At 44.6% G+C, this 16,792-nt stretch overlaps 2 protein-coding genes across 10 annotated transcripts in view; one reads left to right on the plus strand and one right to left on the minus strand.

Annotated features, from left to right (window-relative positions):
* PolA1 (DNA polymerase alpha catalytic subunit) overlaps window positions 1-13,053 on the minus strand; it is a 132,345-nt gene extending 119,292 nt beyond the window's left edge. Inside the window, exons 1-7 of the mRNA XM_075681901.1 lie at window positions 12,947-13,053; window positions 12,778-12,887; window positions 12,558-12,654; window positions 12,208-12,288; window positions 12,012-12,124; window positions 10,104-10,243; window positions 1,617-1,852 (exon numbers count right to left, since the gene is read on the minus strand). Of these exons, the coding sequence (XP_075538016.1) occupies window positions 1,617-1,852; window positions 10,104-10,243; window positions 12,012-12,124; window positions 12,208-12,288; window positions 12,558-12,654; window positions 12,778-12,887; window positions 12,947-12,962 (793 nt within the window). The 5' untranslated portion in view covers window positions 12,963-13,053. The remainder of the gene's footprint in view (window positions 1-1,616; window positions 1,853-10,103; window positions 10,244-12,011; window positions 12,125-12,207; window positions 12,289-12,557; window positions 12,655-12,777; window positions 12,888-12,946) is intronic.
* Window positions 13,054-13,248: 195 nt separating this feature from the next.
* The window catches only part of LOC142572644 (choline-phosphate cytidylyltransferase A-like), a 57,521-nt gene continuing 53,977 nt past the window's right edge, over window positions 13,249-16,792 (plus strand). For 2 of the 9 annotated variants that reach the window (XM_075681910.1, XM_075681911.1), the window contains exons 1-2: window positions 14,061-14,236; window positions 14,770-14,870. In XM_075681910.1, the coding sequence (XP_075538025.1) occupies window positions 14,113-14,236; window positions 14,770-14,870 (225 nt within the window). In that variant the 5' untranslated portion in view covers window positions 14,061-14,112. The other 7 variants (XM_075681906.1, XM_075681904.1, XM_075681913.1 and 4 more) reach the window with 7 other exon arrangements.

Genomic DNA, 16,792 nt, shown 5'->3' on the forward strand with positions numbered 1-16,792 from the left:
CATAGAGAAGAAAGAATGATGTGTTTTCTCAGACTGCAAAACACAGACCCACAGGGTTCTATGAGAGGGTTCAAAATTGTATTGAAAAGTGAGTTACCTCTTAACTTACAACTGCGCTAGTAAGTTTCTAAGGTGCTATGTACATAATTGTGTATGACAAGATAGTGCATCAACAGCAAAAGCATTTATGAAAGTAATAATATTTAAAATAGGCTTACATATTTAAACACTTCTGATTGGAATTATGATGCAAGTTTGATTAATGGGCAAAATGTTTTAGTAGAACTAGTGGGAAGGTAGATGGATGTGTGTTATTGCTTGGTGTGAGTATTTGTAAGTAGTGGGTTCACTTTTTTCATTGTTTTTCATAATGTATTGCATCAGGCATAATCCTTAAGTGGGTAGATAGGTGCTTTTCAAGCCTGCTATACATGAAATACAGTAGAACCTCATTGATATGGTCCTGTTTCATAAGATTTCCAAGTGCCGTCGTTCTTGATCGAGAGCACAAAAGCCGACCCAATATAGCTACACTTCTTTTTTACCCGTTGATATATGTTCCCGAAAGACACGATCCTTTTGCATCAACATTCATTATATCGCCAAACTGCGATCATATATGTTTTTTTGTCACTAGACCCCATATAAACAAGAAAAGGCCCAAAGCATGTGCCATCGAGAACAGTAGCACCTACTGCAGCACCTGCCCGCCTGTGTGTTGTGCACTCAGTTTCCTATTCCGGCACCAGAAAATCTCCTTGCAAGTTGTCGCGTGCTGCATTTACAGCTATTGCTGCTAGCCCTACTACGATAAATGCCTTCAACTACATGTGTCACAGCGTCACAGCGGGCATGGTGCCATTGGAAGCATACCAGCACGGTTTTTATAGGCGATAACCTAAACGCACTGTCATTCCCTGCTGAAGGCAGCGTGAAGTGATTGTCATGCTTCACTCTGGCAGCATCATATTCTGGTGTCGCCTACCAGCTTGGTTTCATTTCGGTTTCCCATCAATGTCTTAAAACACTATTGCAATAAGAAAACGACAATGTGTGTCTTGGGTTGCTTGGACCCCACCAGGTCGATGTACGTTGGCGTCTCTTATCACAACGATTAGCGCTACCTTTTGCGTTATGTAGATGTCAACTACAATTGAGTCTTCCAAATCTTTTAGTGATTTCAAATCAAATGTTTTCCCGCTTCGTATGTTTTTTCCAAAACATATGAACGAGGTTCTACTGTAGTTGATGTTTTTATATCTGATGGTGCTGTGGTGAGTTTTTGCATGGTGTCTACATTCTGTAATGTTGACAAAACTCACTAAAGAACTTTAAATTCTTTATCTACTCTGCAGCTGTAAGCTTTCTTAGATTATGAATATGTAATAAAGTTGGTGAAAGTAAGTTTTCAATAAACATAACTGGTGCCTGAAAGGGTTAAAGCTTGAATTGGTTTTACAAAGGGCCATCTATTGCTGAAATTGTGAGACAATCGGAAACCAATTTAAAGAAGTTTTGCCATTTTTTCGAGCAGTTAGCAGTGAACAAGACAGAAAAATTAAAGAGAGAGACAGGAGAGCTGATATAAAAAAAACTACTAAGTCTGTTTCATTTACCTTCATGCTTGACTGCTGCGTCAGCAGGGGAATCATCATCAATGTGTGGGCTGTCCTGCATGACATCTTCACTGTAAAACTCATCTATATCGACCGGCTCCTCCTTGACACAGGGCTTTTTTAGTTCTGTGTAGCGGCTGGTGTTGGCATCCTCATAATGGATGGCACGTGGCTTCATGGATTCCCTCAAAGGCTGGCTCTTCGGTTTATCCTTGGCAAATGGGTTGAGTGGCGACCTACATGATGCAAAGATTGCAGAGTTACAGAGTGACTCCAACCAAATTATTTGGTTGGAGTCATTTGGTTGGAGCCACTCTCAAAGTCCTAATCAATTTTCCCAACCAGACAGGTAACTGTTGAAACGTTCAGCTTAAAAGATTACAGAGGAAATACATCAAGACTACTTATTCGTGTGTGCCTAGTAGATGTCACTACTCTGATTCATTGCGAAAAATAGGTACTCATGGTAACATGAGTTTATTTGGGCTGGCTCTCTGCTCGGTTCTGTTGAACCAATAAAAAATTTATTCAATTTGTGAGCAGAATTGTGAACAAACAGGAACCTCATTGGGTGAAGCTGTCAAGGGGTCAATGAAAGCTCAAACCAAGAATAGCATGCGCATGGGAATGGTCTACAGCAAAAACAGCTTTGTAACTTGCTTACAACGGCTGCTCAATACTTGTAGTGCCCTTTATCCCTTTATTTTTTTTTCAAAATGACTAATAACCAAGAGCTCAATAATATAATTATTGCAAAAAACCTACCAAGCATTTTTGGCAGCAGTGAGCAAGAACCTTCATGCCTGCTGGCAAATATGCGCAGTAAAAAGGCTGTATTAGGTCGCAAGGTGAAAAACAGTGCTGGAACCAAGTATGAAGAACACAGGAAGCAGAAGAAATACTCAACGAGTTTAGGCCTGCATTCAGACTAAATACACTGAAACTGCCACTGAGGCCAAGAACAAAATAGATTGACAAATATGTAAGGCACGCACAACAAAGGTTTGTTAGAATTATGGTGGAAGCAAGCCCGCAACGTCTTTCAATGATAAAGAAAGAGAATTTGTAGATGTAGCGCACACACGGTTTGCAGACACAGGTCGTTGATGAACATCACAAGCAAAAAGAAAACACACCCTACCAGTATTTATTTGCACATGGAACCTAGTGACCAACTATCCCTCTAACAACTATCCAACTAACCTGTCCCACAACTTGCAGGACTGTCCTGCTTTGAGGGCTATTGTCCCGCGTACCACAAGAGATACGAAAATTTTCAGAAATGTCCCACATTTCACACTTTATTATTATTGTTAGGCAGCACTCTGAGTTCAGCTGCATCTGACCACAATGTTTGAGGATGTGTTAGCTGCAAGCATTCCAAGATTCCGAAAAGTCAGCTAGCCGAGGGTTCCATGGTGGTGACAAATGCTTCTGGCACCAGCTGCGAGTGCTGTCCTCCCGATCTCCTCAATGTGGGCCCCAGTTGAACACGTACGCCCCACCGCGTCTTTAACGAAGCCACTTCAGTGCTTGGACTTGCAGTGTGGACTAACATTCAGTGACCTTGCGAAAGTTGTTGCAGTGTTCCAGTTGAAATCGGCCATCAACACGGGCGAGCTGTATGATGAATTGTGCTGTCTGCAGCCAGCAACCAGGCAGCTAGTCGCAGCGAAATCAAAAGAATGTTTAGGGAACAAGTGGAGCAGCATGCTCAAAAGTGCTGCTTTTCCAAACCTGACTGTAGTGCACTGTCAGTTGTGCTGAGCATTCCAGTGACTAATGCTTTTGTGGAGTGACCTTTTTCACTCATGACTGGAGCTTGGAGCAATGAGCGAAGCTGATACAGCGTGGACCTGATCAAGGCTGAAATATTGGTAAAGGCAAACTACGAGCAGACTTGCCAGGAGTTCTACCAGTTTGCGCAATCAGACAGAGCGGTTTTAGAGGCGGTGTGATCTAACAAGAAATATGGCACCAAGAAAGTAAAACAAGTGGCGTCGAGTGCTTCCCAGAATCTTAATAAGTAATCTGTGAAAACTAAGCCACAGCTGTTTTGTGAGTGACTATGCTTTGAGTTGTCGAGTTTTTATGCTGATATTAATAACTTTGTTTTGTGTCGGAGCATATTACAGTGATGTATGAAATAGTTTTGTTGACGAAGATATGTATTTGAACTTAATTTCGTATCAGTTCCTTTATTTACCTGTATCGGAGATGACAAAATACAGCCGAAACCTCGATATATCGAAAAGCGCAGTGATTGTGAAATACTTCGATATAGACAGAATTCAATATATAAAATCACGCAAAATACACGTCAGGAACTTCTGCAAACCAATCAGGAAACCAAGGGTGCGATGGAGGATCGGTGTTCGGAGTGTGTGTTTAGTTGCGCCACGCACAATTGGCCTAGGCCACGCCGACGTCATCATCCAGGAGCGCGCGGCCTATTCAACTTCGTCAGCTGCGCGAAGTTGGGGCGATTTAGGCGAACCGTGGGCGGTGCAACAGAACACGTGCTCCGAACAACGATCCCCAATCACGCCCCAATTGTCACGCAGTAAATGCTCACTTGAAACTTCACACAAAGTATTTATTTATTTGGCTGAAAGTACTGCAGCAGTGCAGCCTGCCAGCCGCGTGCTTAAACACGAAATCTTCAACATAGTCTAAACGATCGATAAGCGGTAGGCCGGTGCCCTCTATTGTGCCGTATAGTGGCGTAGAAGGGCCAAAGCAGCTACAGCCTCAGTTGAAGTCGAGAGCAGGGCAACATCAGCGCTTGCAGGATCAACCTCGGCAGCATCTTCGTTTGGCAGCTACTTCTGCTGTGATCTCCACATCCGTCAATTGAAGCATTTTGAAACACTGTCACTAACAAAGCATTAAGTGGGGTCTGCCAAGGCGTCTGTGAGTGAGCCCAGTGAGCGATACAACCATCAGTTCGCGCAAGGCTCGGCAGGTACAGAGCGCACCACTGACGAAGAGTCAGTGCGGCAAATGCAAGGCGTCGGTGACGTCGAACTAACAAAGCCGCCTTGTGTGTATGCCACTACGTTCAAACGGTGCCCTTGGCGCTATTGGCGGCGAGGAGTTACGGAGTCGCCATCTATCGGAAGCGCCTCGCTGGCGTAGTATGAGGGATCACGTGGCGCGCTCCTCATAGGTTTTGCTGTCAGCGCTCACTGAAAACACCACGCGCGAGCTCTCCCGGACATTTCTATAAGTACTTTTGAAACGAGAGAAGTTTCTTACTGTCTAAATAATAATCTTGGGCAAACTGAAAGCACACAATCGTTTACCGACGCTATCTCCTTACCGAATACGTACAGTGAACGCCACTGCGCGCGGTCGCCGCGATGGAGTCTCCCTAACCGGCTTCTTGCGTGAAAGGTAGGTAAACGCTGAGAGCAAACTATGTGAAATATGTTCTTATAGTGTTTGTATAACTAAATGGAGTGTAATAGAACGAAGCCTCAATGCAGCGATCGCGCAGATTCGCAGCGACCGACTGTGCGTCTGCATGCTTGTCCGCGCACTGTTTCGCTTTCTCCGCGCGCGCGTTTTCGCACCGTGCCATGAGCTTTAGGCCGCAGAATATGAGCATTTGACAGTATACAAGCAACCATTGTTGCGTGGGCGCTATCAGAGCTGTTCAAAAATAATTTCATTGTAAAGACTTCGACGCCTACGGGGACTGTGATGTCCCGTTGCGACGATTCAATCTTTTTTTTTCTTCTAAATTCTTTGACCTTTCAATATTGTTTCTCGAGTTGCGTAGCACTGTATGTTTATCCGTGTTCTCAGCGTGCAATTTCCCGCTGCTCCTTTTTTGTAATCCAGTGCATTAATTCATAACACAAACATGACCATATGCCATGCTTTTTTTTAAATGTGCTTCTTACCGCTGCCTTTCCACTCCACTGAACTTGCGAGTATCTATAGCATCGACAAGTTCATACACCAAACCTTCATGACATTAGTCGGGCAGCGGACTCGGGCGAGCGTCTCTGCGCCTTTTCAGAACATCGCAGACCGGGCGCCGTAGCAGAAGTCTTCCTCGCGCTGTGCTTGCTGCGTACCCGAGTTGTAGCCGATGACTGTTTGCCGGTTTTATGTTTCACGAACCAAGCTTCACGCAGCTTCTTGTCCTGCGGCTGCGTGTGAATAAGGCTGACACCGGCCTCCGTTACGTGCGCCCGGGCCTGCGGCACCGAGCAGTCGCCTACCTTGTTGCGCGCCCTCAAAGGCAGCCACTACCTATTGTAGTGCTTTGAAGCGTTGTTAAGGAGACACTCGAAGCGGGAAAATTTCGCCACTAAATGAGAACCGCAGCGTACGAGGGAATTTAAACTCGTTTTCAGCTCTCTTCGGCGCGCCCGAAGCAGCCGACGCAGCCGCTATGACCACGTGATCCCTCCTAGCACGTCACGCCGACGGTGGCGCCAGCTTTTCCAGTGGTGGAGCTCGAGGCCAATAGATGTGTGCAGCTATAGAGCACCGCAACAGGGAACGCCCATCGCGCCACCGCTATCTTCGAGGGTGTTGCGAGAAAGCTCACCACCTGTCAGCAGAGCGCACATGGTCTGGGATGGCAGAGTTCGATATATATATTTTACGTCCGACCCCCTTCAAAATAAAAAATAAAAAATGCATGCGATTTTCCAGGTGATATAGAAAGTGTTCCGATACACGCAATAATTTGATATATCCGTGTTCGATATGTCGAGGTTAGACTATTGCAAGAGAAAATTTCTTGCCAAAAGTTAAAAATAAATTATTGCAGCTAACTTTTTATCGTGCTGTGTCAATCCCCGCCCCTCCCCGACCAGCGTGTCCCACATTCCGCTAGTCAGAAGGTGGTCACTCTACCTTGGTGTTTGTGTTCTACTATGTGTATATTCTTCATATTTTGTTTCAGAATGGCAAATATTTGTATGAATTGTGTTGCCCTGCTATATTGCACAGCATATACAGGTTGTCCTACATAAATTGAGCCAAATATTTAAAAATGAAAAGCACTCCGGATGCGAGTTGTACCGAATGCATAATGTTGGCACTGGCCTAGAGTGCCGAACGGATTAGTTATGTTTAATTAATCAACTTTTTAAGTATTGGCTGCACACCCCAAGTGTTATATGCAATGTTGCAGAGCACCTTGTGAAACCTCTCAATAGATTGTTTCCAACATGACATATCTCATGTGGTCCTTCTTTCCGCGTTCCAAAGAAAGCCCGCGAAATATGAAAAAATACCATGTGACAGGGCAATTGCGTACTGTTATTGCGCTGCTCTCAAGCGTGCGGTGGATGAACAAGGTCGGCTGCAGCGAGACTGGCCGTGACAGGGCATTATGTCTGGTGTTGGTATCTGGGCATGTGGCTTTTATCGCATGACGGCGTAAATGCGTGCTCCTGGCTGAGTGGTGCCGAAGTGTCTAAGGAGATGAAAGAGAATAAGAACATAGCTTTATTTTTTGGTGCTTGAAATGGGCAAAAGCTGGCAGCCTGCCGATGGAGTGTAATGGGGTTGGGTGGGGAGGCGACGTTGGGGCCGGAATGATTTTCCAGTGACCTTCAATCCAAGAAGCGCCTTTTGATTATAATGCGTGTTCGAAGAGGTCACCATCTGCTGCAATGCACATTTGGCCTCTCATAGGCACATTTTCCGAGGCGTTCTTGACCATGGTATCAGGAATGTAGTTGCAGATTTGCCTTATTTTTTCTTTTAGGTTCTTTGATGTTGTGGTTGGTGTCCAGTATACTTGATCCTTGACGTAGCCCCAGAGAAAGAAAGTGAGGGGAGTTAAATCTGGCGACCGTGCCGGCCAAGCAATGCGCCCATGCAGTCCAATCCGCTGCTATGAGAATACTTCATGCAGCCATTTGCAAGCTTTGCTGCTGCTGTGCGCAGGAGCACTATCATGCCGATACCAAATATCCTTGATTCTAGCCAATGGAACTTCGAAAAAAAAAAAAAAAAAAAAATCCTCAAGCGCCCCATCAAGGATGTTGTTAACGTATCTTTCACCTATAAGTGTGTTATCAAAAAACATGGGGCCAATGATAGTGCCAACGTAAATTCCACACCAAACATTAACCGACCACTGATATTGGTGATGTGTCTTCAAAACTCAGTGAGGGTTTTCGTCACTCTAGTAGTGAGCATTGTGGATGTTCACTTGGGCATTACGCGAGAAGGTAGCTTCATCGGTCCACAGTATTTTGTTGACAAAGTCTGGGTCCTCTTCAAGTTTAATCCTCCGATTTTGGAAATCGCGGGGCTCCAACATCTGGTGCAGCTGCACGAGGTACGAACGAAGTGGCCTCTTCTTAAGTACTCTGCACACTGAAGACTTTGACACTCGAACTTCAGCACCCACACTATGAACACTTGCATGTGGGTCTGAAGAAAACTGGCAGAAGATCTGTCCCCACGTCCTCACCCAGTATTGAAGATTTATGTCGTTTCTTCGTAAAAGTCTCAGTCCGTCTCAGCGTTTCATATGCACGCACAATCGTCATTGAGCTTGGACATGTACCTGGATGCCAGCATTGAAATAGCTCAACTGCGTGCCTTATATGTCCATTTGACGCACCTAGAGCCAAAACCATATCCGCTATTTCCTCAGTGGAGTAAGCCATATCTGCCGCTCAATGTTGGTCACAGCCAAATAGCGTTGCTGTAGAGAACACGCAGGGATACAGGCGCCTGAGGAGCACTGGATATATTGCAGTTCACTGGGATTGGTTCAAACAAGGTACGTAAGGTATGATCTACATCCAGTAAACTGGAACTGCCTGCGGGCGCACTAGCCAAATAGCGTTGCTGTAGAGAACACGCAGGGATACAGGCGCCTGAGGAGCACTGGATATATTGCAGTTCACTGGGATTGGTTCAAACGAGGTACGTAAGGTATGATCTACATCCAGTAAACTGGAACTGCCTGCGGGCGCACTCTCTCAGGGACTGACTCGCCGGTCATGGTGTACAAGTGTGAAGCCAGATGCGGCCCCCCAATACCGCGACCACAAAGTGATGCGCACATGCGGGGTGCGAAACCAAAAAAAGAATGTCTGGCAGACAGTAAGTGTGAGAAGGAGAGCAGATGGGGCCAGTGCAAAAAGAGTCATTGTCTGAAGAAGACATACGCCAATCTTCCTTGAACATAGCCAAGGTTTTTTTTTTTACCATTAGTTAGTTTTGTCCCTGTGTGATTTATCTGCTGTTATGCGAGCCCTAAGGTTTAAAGTTCTAGCATCACGTTCAATTCGAAAACTACTACAAGGTCATTTGTGTACAAAGGCGAAATTGTAGCAGCCGTCATCGCCTTCCATCGTTCCCATGCGCTTCGCCCTTTTCTTCTTTCAAGCAGAATCAAAATGCTGCTTTCGTCTTTTCTTTTTTGTGGCCTTAGATACTTTATCACTTTGGCACCTCTCAGCCAGCAGCATGCATGCTGCATGCTAAGAGCCGCATGCCCAGATACCTACACCAGGCATAACGCCCTGTCGCAGGCCAGTCTTGCTGCAGCTGACCTTGTTCATCTATCTCATGCTTGAGAGCAGCACAACAACAGCGCACAAGTGTCCCATCATGTGGTATTATTTCATATTTCACAGGCTTTCTTTGGAATGAGGAAAAAAAGACCACATGAGATATATAGTGTTGGAAACAATTTATCAAGAGGTTTCTCAAGGTGCTCTACAACTTTGTGTATCACACTTGGGGTCTGCAGCCAATATTTAAGAAGTTGATTAACTAAACATAACTAGTCCGTTAGTTAAGGGGAAAATGAAAGATAGCCTGAGTAACTCTAGGCCAGTGCCAACATTATGCATTTGGTTCAACTTGCGTCCAGAGTGCCTATCATTTTTAAAACTTTGGCTCATGTGGGTCAACCTGTACAACTGCTTTTAGGAAAAAAAAAAAAAAAAAAAAAATCTGACTCATTTATCTTCCATTGGCTTAATCATATGGAGTTTATGGGTAATAAACTGCTGAAAGTAGAGTAAGTGAAAAGCGTAATAACATTTTCTTAGCTGCCGGGCTATGTGTATAAGTCATGGTCTTGCCATGGCTTGAAATGGCCTTGAAATAGCTGAAAATTTCTGTTAAGCATAATAAATATCACTAAGACTTGTTGGCGCTTTCTGTTTCACCAGTATGATAAGGTTATGTTGTTGACAGCTTACACACACACACACACACACACACACACACACACACACACACACACACACACACACACACACACACACACACACACACACACACACACACGCACGCACGCACGCACGCACGCGCACACGCACGCACGCGCGCGCACACACACACACACACACACACACACACACACACACACACACACACACACACACACGAAACCGAAGCAAGAACACTGGCAGAAATGAAATTCACCAACAAGATTAGAGCAACACTTTCTTTTTATAGATATCTGAGCAAAAGGAAGCAAGATGTTACCTTGATAGCGAGGGTTGCTGGACAACTTTATCTTTTGGCTTGAAGGAATAGGCAGCTGGTGAAGTTTCCATACTACTTGTGCTTGTCACAGAATTGAAAATGCTGTTGATAAGCTCATCATCATTCACAGTAATGTTTTTCTGGAAGTGAAAGTGCAACTGAAAGTTAGTGTGCCCAAGGACAGCCACTGAAACAGCAATGATCATGCTTAACATGCCTGTACTACTTGTTCAGTAACCACATCAAATAATGATTGTATTAAACATACTACCGGTACAAATACAAAAGACTGATGAAGTCAATGCAATGGCATCTAGAAGCCACTTGTAGCCCATTTTCGCTCTTTTCAAAATAAATCAAGAATTAGTATGTTCAGAAATTATAGAATTAGTAAATACATTAGTATGTACAGAATTAATATGTACAGTGGAATTAGCCCATTTGCATGAAACTCGCTCACAAATTTGAAAATAAATTCTAACAGTTGAAGTAGCTTTCCTAGAGGTCAGAAATTGCAAGCCTAGGTCTGGTACTTGTGCAGGCATGCTTCACCTGCTCCTTAAGTCATGCACACTACCACATGGTTTATGCAGACCTGGGGGCATTATTAGGCGGCACAATGCTTTTCATTCACATTTCCGTCCATTGTGCCCCAATGCAGTCGAGGCTGTATGGTGGCTTGAATTCAGGAGATCAACAGCAATGTGCATTCTCATTAATATTTAGTATCTTTAAGACTTGAAAGGTTTAGCTGTAATCAAACAGGCATTATCTTTCAGAAGCAATGTCATTTGCCCATGTATTCGGATCAATCTCTGACATGCTGATGCAATCCACAATGTCCACATTCATTCCTAATTGGTTTGCTTTAATTGGTGATTAACTCCATACATTTACTTGATCTTGCAGTGCTTGTTGTCATGTACCTTATACCATTAATAGCTAGTGTTACGGCGTGCCTCCGTGACAAACATTCGTGTTACATGGCCAAGAACAATGCAAAGTGCTCCAAGCTGTCGCACAGAAAACTTGGACATTTGAAAAGCTTCAAAATGCTGAAAGACCTGTACTTCTAGCGCCAAATATGAACAAGCGTGCCTGTGCGCATTGGCCTCTTTGTATGCATTTGTGCGCTGTTGCGAAGCCTCTCTTTCTCACTGCATGTCGGAGAATGAGACCGATCTGACACAGGACAGCAACAGCATGTAGGTGACATGCCTGGAACGACAACTGCACATGCTCTCATCCATGGCTCTCTCCTCTTCCTGTGCGAGACATCACCTTTCGTTTGTAAGCACTTTGTTGAGCTCTTTACCAAATGATGCAAGTAAATGTCTTGTTTTCTATACTATGTTGCCTCATCTCTGCCTGGGCTGATCCAGCACCAGGCCACTGGGCCAATGCTGCGTCTTTGACTGAAGAGCCCCATACAACAATAATAGACTATTAATCTAAACCTCTCTTACACAACTCAGCAACGCGTAAAGAAGAATTGTTGCTAATTTTTTTTTCTCGAGCTCGGTGTTGAGCGCAACAGGGCTTGCTCATGACCGTGCCGTTCTTCCTTGAAAAATATTAAAAATTATGGGGTTTTATGTGCCAAAACCACTTTCTGATTATGAGGCACGCCGTAGTGGAGGACTCCGGAGATTTCAACCACCTGGGGTAACGTCCACCGAAATCTAAGTACACGGGTGTTTTCGCATTTCGCCCCCATCGAAATGCGGCCGCCGTAGCTGGGATTCGATCCCGCGACCTCGTGCTCAGCAGGCCAACACCATTGAAAAATATTGCTGCATAGGCAAAACATGACACATTATGCCTATATTGTAAGCCTTTCAAGTTTATGTATAGAATACCCTGTTAATATCGGTGCAACACAACTGATGAGAATAATACAACAAATACCTCTGTTCTCTTCTTTGGCTGTTGCGCACTAAACATAGCTGCAATGGTGCCAGCCTTTTCTCCTATTTTTTTCGCATTCGGAGGCCGGTAGGAGTTCTTGGTGGCCGCTTTGGCTGAAAGCAGATAAACAGTATTTATGTAACATTGTGCTACTGAGTCAGTAACTACTATTAGCCAACATAGCGCAGGTTAATACCTTTCTTGGGAGCATCATATGCCGCTTCTTCAACATCATCGTCAAAAATTTCTCTCCCATCTTCTACGTAACCAGTTCCGTCTAGAAACGAAACAAATGCACATTAAGCCACAGAAGAATTATACTTCCAGTGGTTAACGTTCCTTACAGATGCCCTTCACCATCATGTTCACTGACCTGTAGAAGTGCTTCAGCTCATTTAAATTCTTACCAGCGTCTAGCTGCTTGGGTGCTAACGAAACCCGTGGTTATCACGTCGGCAAGGCAGCAGTCGACAGTTCTGCGGCCCCGGACGTCGCCAAAAGCATCCCTGCTATCCTTATAGTTATATGCTTCTGAAATTAAATTACCGTCATCAATGATCCAGTCTTTCTCTTGACGTTCTTGTACGAGACGGGAATATTCGTTCTCGTCCACTTCATCATAAACTGAAGTTTCTTCTTTGAGCTGGAGCGAGAAGAAACAATCACGTAACAGAAATCAGCACGACCAGGCACTAGCAAAGTAAAAAAAAAAAGAGAGACGAAAAAGAAAAGAATATATAAATTTATCTACGCCGAAAGATCATACTTCATATTTGCTCCGAGTTCCTTGCTTGACTTGCTTGAGCCTCTCGAGCGCGGCAAACCTGCCTGCTTTATCGGGCCTCTGACGTTTAGCTCTGTTTTTGACGAACGAGTCTGAAACAGGCGACTGGTTGTATTTGCTCGCACACAGCACACTACAAATATTTACTTACCAGAATCATCTTCCATGCCTTACGCGTAAGCGGTACAAAACGGTGAAAGTGCAGCGTGCGAGAAATTTGGCGCGAAACCAGTGTAAACAGGAACTGCAATTGCCCGCCGATGATCGTCTAAAAACTAATAATATAAAGCAAATACTCGTAAGTTTGAAACATTAAAAATTAATTTAGTACATATTTTTAATAAGATGTGTTAATTTTGGAGAAAAATACAAATTTAAATTTTTGGTGTGCAAGTTTTTGGAACACTAGTGGCGCCACTTAAATATTACAATTCTTTTTTGAAGCAAGGACAATTCTAAGCTATGAGGCGCAAAAACGGTCACGTGACAAATTTGTTTGGAACGTCTGCGACGGCTTTTTCTGCTGCGGTATTTTTACTTGAGCGTAAAATAATTGCGCGTTTACCCCCTCGGCGCACACCGCATGTTGTTCACTTAGCCAGTTTTGTAAGTTTCATCGCATTCTTTTGCAGACTCAGTGCCTGTCTCACATTTCTCCTGTGATGTCATTATTGCACGACTCTCAGTGCTTTGAGATAGCTTCCCACACACGACTAGAATTTAATGCTCAGTTTAGATGCTTACACATGCTAGCGGCGCACTCAGACCTGCGGCACGTTTTAATCCTTTCACCGACATGGCGTTGACCTTGTTGTAGTGATACTTCCTTTCTTGTGAGTCACCGGCTCTATTGGCACCGAAACAAGGACGAGGTCAGCGAGGGTGTCTTGCGTTTGAATGAATGAGCTTTGCGTAGAGTTCGCATCGATTCGTAAAGCATAGCTCAACACCGACTGCACGAAAATTGCGATCTGTTAGGCCACTTTTCTCGTCACACTGTCGCGAAAGGCCCTGTTTTCGCGAGTCTTCATAGACGTCGTCGCGGTACGTAAACAATATATGGGCGTGTTGGAGAGCTTTTCGAACGCACGCTTTGTAGAAGGCGCAACGTGCAGCGTTAGTTGTTGCATTTGGCAGCTGCGGCTGAGCGACATATGTCGATGCTGTAATGTTTGAGTCATGTACCAGGCTTTCTTTCATCAGGTGCAGTGTTTATTGTGCATGCGTGGACCATTGCGCAATTGCGCGGTCAGACACGTCGCAGTCGATCCAGACGAGGCCGCCAAGACGACGAGTGAGGAAGGGAAACGCTCGTTTATGCTAAACCGATCGGGCCGATTGAAAGTGTTGGCAGAGGCGCAAGCTGGCAGTCTTGTCGGCGGCGTGACGCATGTAGCTCGTTCGAGTGCCTCGGCCTCCTACCATTGGTTGCTGCCTTTGCGTGAGTTTCTCGCGTCGACTGTTGAACTTTGTTCGTCGTGTCTAGTAGACGAGCGAAGAGCTGATTGTCTGCCGAGGCAGCACAGGCTGAAGTTTCTTTGACATGCCCTTTAGCGGAGAGAAGTAGCTTTCCTTTCCCTTATCTGAGCCTTCAAATTGAGCTTCAGGCACGCAACTTCCACGGAGCGATAAGATTAACTTCGTGGGGGGGGGGGGGGGGGGGGGTGTTGGGAGTTCCTTCGGTGAGCTCCCCTTCTGCTTGGTTTGGCAGTTCTTAAGTGGGAAACACACGTGGTGAGCTTGGTACGCTTGGCTTTCATTTCGAAAGCGCAATAATTTTAATTGGTGTAGAAGCCGAAGTATTTTTCTAGTTTTTAGCATGCTTTGTTTTCCAGGGTTTCTCAACAAAACGTATGTACACCTGGTATGAAATAGGGACACGCTTGTCGTAGTGATGGTCAAAAAAAGGCTCCTGACTTGCCCTCCTTTATTTTGTCAAAAACTTCAAAATTGTCCTTTTCGTGGCCATTTCAGGCTTGAGGAAGCCTGTCCAAACAAGCATGTCTGGATCCCAAAGGAAAAGGACGCGCGTGGACAATGCTGTCTCGCTAGATGGACCTGCCACAAAGCGCATGGTAAGTTGCTCTTATTGTTTTTTTTTTTCCTGTGTGATGCTGACAATCATCATCTTAGTTTAGCCAGGAAGTGAAAAGAGCAAACAGCTAATGTTGACAGGTATTGCACTCGCAGAGTCTGACGATAGGATTTGTTTAACAGTGTGTGAACCTGGTGTGTCACCATTCGACAGGCATCCTGAGCTATTCCTGAAACCATTATTGAGATGACATTGCCCTTGTGGTTGAATATGCTTATGCTAAAGGGAGTGTGTTGTGGCTTGCGAGAACTGTGGCAAGCCGGAACGTATGATAAAAGCAGTGTGTACGAGTATCCTGCCCCCTCTGGAGCCTTGTCGGACGCTATGTAGGTTATCATGGTGGTTTGTGGCGTGAGCCGAGGATGGCGTGCACTGTCTCTCCTCACTACAATCTGAGAAATGCTCGATGTTATGATCGTGCGCTTGCCTGTCATCAATTTGGTCCCTGCAGGGGATCGCTCTTTGCTTTGTGATATCGGCAGGTTTCACAGGAGACAATGTGTCAGGTAGTGTTTCATCCCATATAAATGGATTGGCTATTCCTTGCATTCTTCGTGAGTGAATGTTTTGCACTTTGTGCATTCTTCACCTAAATGACTAATGCTTCTATGCCCAATGGGTGTATCAGTGCTCCATAACATTTTCATGTGGTTTCTCCAATCGGCACACAGTTCTGCTCATTGTCTACTCTTAATGTTGTGCCGAACTTTTGTGTAACAGAGTCTGTCATAAGAAGGCATATGGCCATGACTCATACAGTAAGTAGCTGCATGAAGCAACTGTTCAGGTTGTCCGAATTGGTTTTATCCATAATTTGTACAGTGTCAACTGATCGTGGCAATTAAATGTACATCCTTCTCACCAAGTGTGCTTCTGTTGAAGTCTTGATGGTTGGCAGTGATTTTTCATCAGACTTTCTTCTGGCATGATGCTAAACTTATCATTAGTGACTGTAAGGCATGGAAATGAAAACATCTAAATTGTATACAATCATGTTTCATTTTATTTTTGCATTTAGCACTGTATTTGGGCATCTTGTAGTTTGATTTATTGCTTTTTGTGGTGTTTTGCTGGAAGTGAGCTTCAATGTCTTCAACATCTGTTTATTTGACCATTGTTTTATTTAACTGTACATAATACAGTTATCAGTACAGTACAGTATCAGAACAATACAGTACATAATACAGTTTGTTAACGAAACTACCCCTCAAGTCTAAATATTGTAAGGCAGTTTGTCGTGTGCGTATCATGGCCACGCATGCTTATATCGTCTTTCCGTTTCTCTACCACGGTTCCGCTTTAAAACCACGGCGCTGCAAGTTTGCTTTCCTTTCCTTCCCTCTTCTCCGCCCTTAAACTGGCTCTCTTAACTACTACACGCAGAGACAAAGAAATAGCGCGCGCATGCGATCGCATAGATGAGATGAATACATATATATAGAAAAGCATCAGTCATAGCTCTCGAAGTATAATATAATATAATATAGAATAGCTCTCGAAGATAGCTATTCCGGCGGCTAGCTTCCCACGCTATGCGTGCCGCCCTCGCACCTGTGAAAGCTTTTCCTAGACACTAGATCTATACTATTCCTGCGCAACCTTGAGCGATCGGAAAGCGCGTTTTCCACGCCTGGCCGGCGGAGAGGGGAGGCTTCGTTCCGGCCGCGAAGCTCTCCACATCCCCGTAAGGAGCCTGGTGGTGGTCTCGTGCTGACTATTCCCTCTCGGTGAGCGCATATTTCCCCCCTCATCTTTTAAGAGATTCAATACATACAAGCATTTGTCTCGCAAACCAGATTTATTTCAAGGAATTTTCCACGTCTCAATAATTTCTCTCGTCGTATTCGAGTGCTGATTGCCGTGTTATAGTTTGTTAACGAAGCTTCCCCTCAAGTCTAAATA

The sequence above is a fragment of the Dermacentor variabilis genome, chromosome 2 (assembly GCF_050947875.1).
Source record: "Dermacentor variabilis isolate Ectoservices chromosome 2, ASM5094787v1, whole genome shotgun sequence".
Lineage (NCBI taxonomy): Eukaryota > Metazoa > Arthropoda > Arachnida > Ixodida > Ixodidae > Dermacentor > Dermacentor variabilis.